Below are 2,254 nucleotides of genomic sequence, written 5' to 3' on the forward strand. Positions count from 1 at the left end.
CTCGTTAACCAGGTTAGCTATAGTTGTCAGTGTAACACACCTGGTTAACCCGGTTAGCTATAGTTGTCAGTGTAACAGGCCTCGTTAACCAGGTTAGCTATAGTTGTCAGTGTAACACACCTGGTTAACCAGGTTAGCTATAGTTGTCAGTGTAACAGGCCTCGTTAACCAGGTTAGCTATAGTTGTCAGTGTAACACACCTGGTGTCTTCTTCTCTCCAGGCGGGTTTACATATCGTATCTGGACAGTATTCACTTCTTCAAGCCCCGGGCGTTGAGGACGGCAGTCTACCATGAGATCTTAATAGGGTACCTGGAGTATGTGAAGAAACTGGGGTAGGTTTTCAATACCGGTGACGACACTCCCATTCAATCATTACACTGCTTTTCCAGGCTGGTTTCCTGTACACAGATTAAGCCTAGTCCTGGAGTAAAAAGCTATTTCAGTGGAGAATATCATGCTTCTTAATCCAGGACGAGGCCTCATTTATGTCTGTAAAACCGTTTGTGTGTCCAGGCAGGTTTAGGAATAGCTAAATCTTGCAAACTCATTTAGAAATAATTTCTTAACAAAGAATATTCCCAAGATATTTGTCTCAGTACCTTGAAATGCATGACGTTGAACCTAAAGCTGTCCTCTCCATCCCTGGTCCCATGCAGCTATGTGTATGGTCATATCTGGGCGTGCCCCCCCAGTGAAGGGGACGACTACATCTTCCACTGCCACCCGCAGGACCAGAAGATCCCCAAGCCCAAGAGGCTGCAGGAGTGGTACAGGAAGATGCTGGAGAAGGCCTTCGCAGAGAGGATCCTCCATGACTTCAAGGTGAGACATGAAGGGGACCTTGGCTGTGTTCATTAGGCACCAAAACAGAAGGCAAAGGAACTCGGAGGGACTCGTCTGGAATTGGTACAATAAGAAATATTATTTTTAAGTGGCTACTGTCTTAGGCCCATGCTTACTTTTCTAATTAAATGCTGTTTTGAGTGTGGCATTATCCCACACCATCAGCCCCATCTGTGCAGTCCGAGTAACAGGCGTCTTTTCTCCAGGACATCTTCAAGCAGGCCACGGAGGACCGCATTACCAGTGCCAACGAGATGCCCTACTTCGAAGGGGACTTCTGGCCCAACGTGCTGGAGGAGAGCATCAAGGAGCTGGAGCAGGAGGAGGAGGAGAGGAAGAAGGAAGAGAACGTGGCCTCCTGTGAGACCCCCGAGGTAAGACGGAGTGCTTTGTACGATGGAGGGGTGGACCCAATCCGACCCCTAGACACCATGTCCTATGAATTTGTAGAGGTCTCTGAGGATTTCATTGGTATAAGCAGTACTGTGAAAACGTCTACCTATCAGAGGAGAGGGCAGATGATGGTGTCTGTCCTCCTGTCTTTCGACAGCCACTTGGTCAAAGCATGTCACAGACCTATTCTTCTTTTGCCATTTGTTTATGTCCATGTGTCCTCCATCGCCTCTAACAGCTCTTTGCCCCCCCTCTCATATCAGCACACTGTTAACAGCTCTTTGCCCCCCCCTCCTCTCTCATATCAGCACACTGTTAACAGCTCTTTGTCTCCTCCCCCTCTCTCTCTCATATCAGCACACTGTTAACAGCTCTTTGTCTCCTCCCCCTCTCTCTCTCATATCAGCACACTGTTAACAGCTCTTTGTCTCCTCCCCTCTCTCTCTCATATCAGCACACTGTTAACAGCTCTTTGCCCCCCTCTCATATCAGCACACTGTTAACAGCTCTTTGTCTCCTCCCCCTCTCTCTCTCATATCAGCACACTGTTAACAGCTCTTGGCCCCCCTCTCATATCAGCACACTGTTAACAGCTCTTTGTCTCCTCCCCCTCTCTCTCTCTCATATCAGCACACTGTTAACAGCTCTTTGTCTCCTCCCCCTCTCTCTCATATCAGCACACTGTTAACAGCTCTTTGCCCCCTCCCCCTCTCTCTCTCTCTCTCATATCAGCACACTGTTAACAGCTCTTTGCCCCCCCCTCCTCTCTCTCATATCAGCACACTGTTAACAGCTCTTTGGCCCCCCCTCCTCTCTCTCTCATATCAGCACACTGTTAACAGCTCTTTGGCCCCCCTCCTCTCTCTCTCATATCAGCACACTGTTAACAGCTCTTTTGCCCCCCCTCCTCTCTCTCTCATATCAGCACACTGTTAACAGCTCTTTGCCCCCTCCCCCTCTCTCTCTCATATCAGCACACTGTTAACAGCTCTTTGGCCCCCCTCTCTCTCTCATA

The 2,254-nt window shown here is 49.0% G+C and overlaps 1 protein-coding gene across 1 annotated transcript; it reads left to right on the top strand.

Moving 5' to 3' along the window:
• Window positions 1-197: 197 nt before the first annotated feature.
• On the top strand, window positions 198-1,641 carry LOC135531975 (CREB-binding protein-like; the record flags this gene model as incomplete). The annotated part of the gene is made up of 4 exons (XM_064959664.1): window positions 198-335; window positions 660-825; window positions 1,053-1,220; window positions 1,503-1,641. Coding segments are annotated over 4 exons (577 nt in total), but the record flags the coding sequence as incomplete, so codon positions are not given.
• Window positions 1,642-2,254: the final 613 nt, after the last annotated feature.

The sequence above is a fragment of the Oncorhynchus masou genome, unplaced genomic scaffold, assembly GCF_036934945.1.
Source record: "Oncorhynchus masou masou isolate Uvic2021 unplaced genomic scaffold, UVic_Omas_1.1 unplaced_scaffold_16887, whole genome shotgun sequence".
NCBI lineage: Eukaryota > Metazoa > Chordata > Actinopteri > Salmoniformes > Salmonidae > Oncorhynchus > Oncorhynchus masou.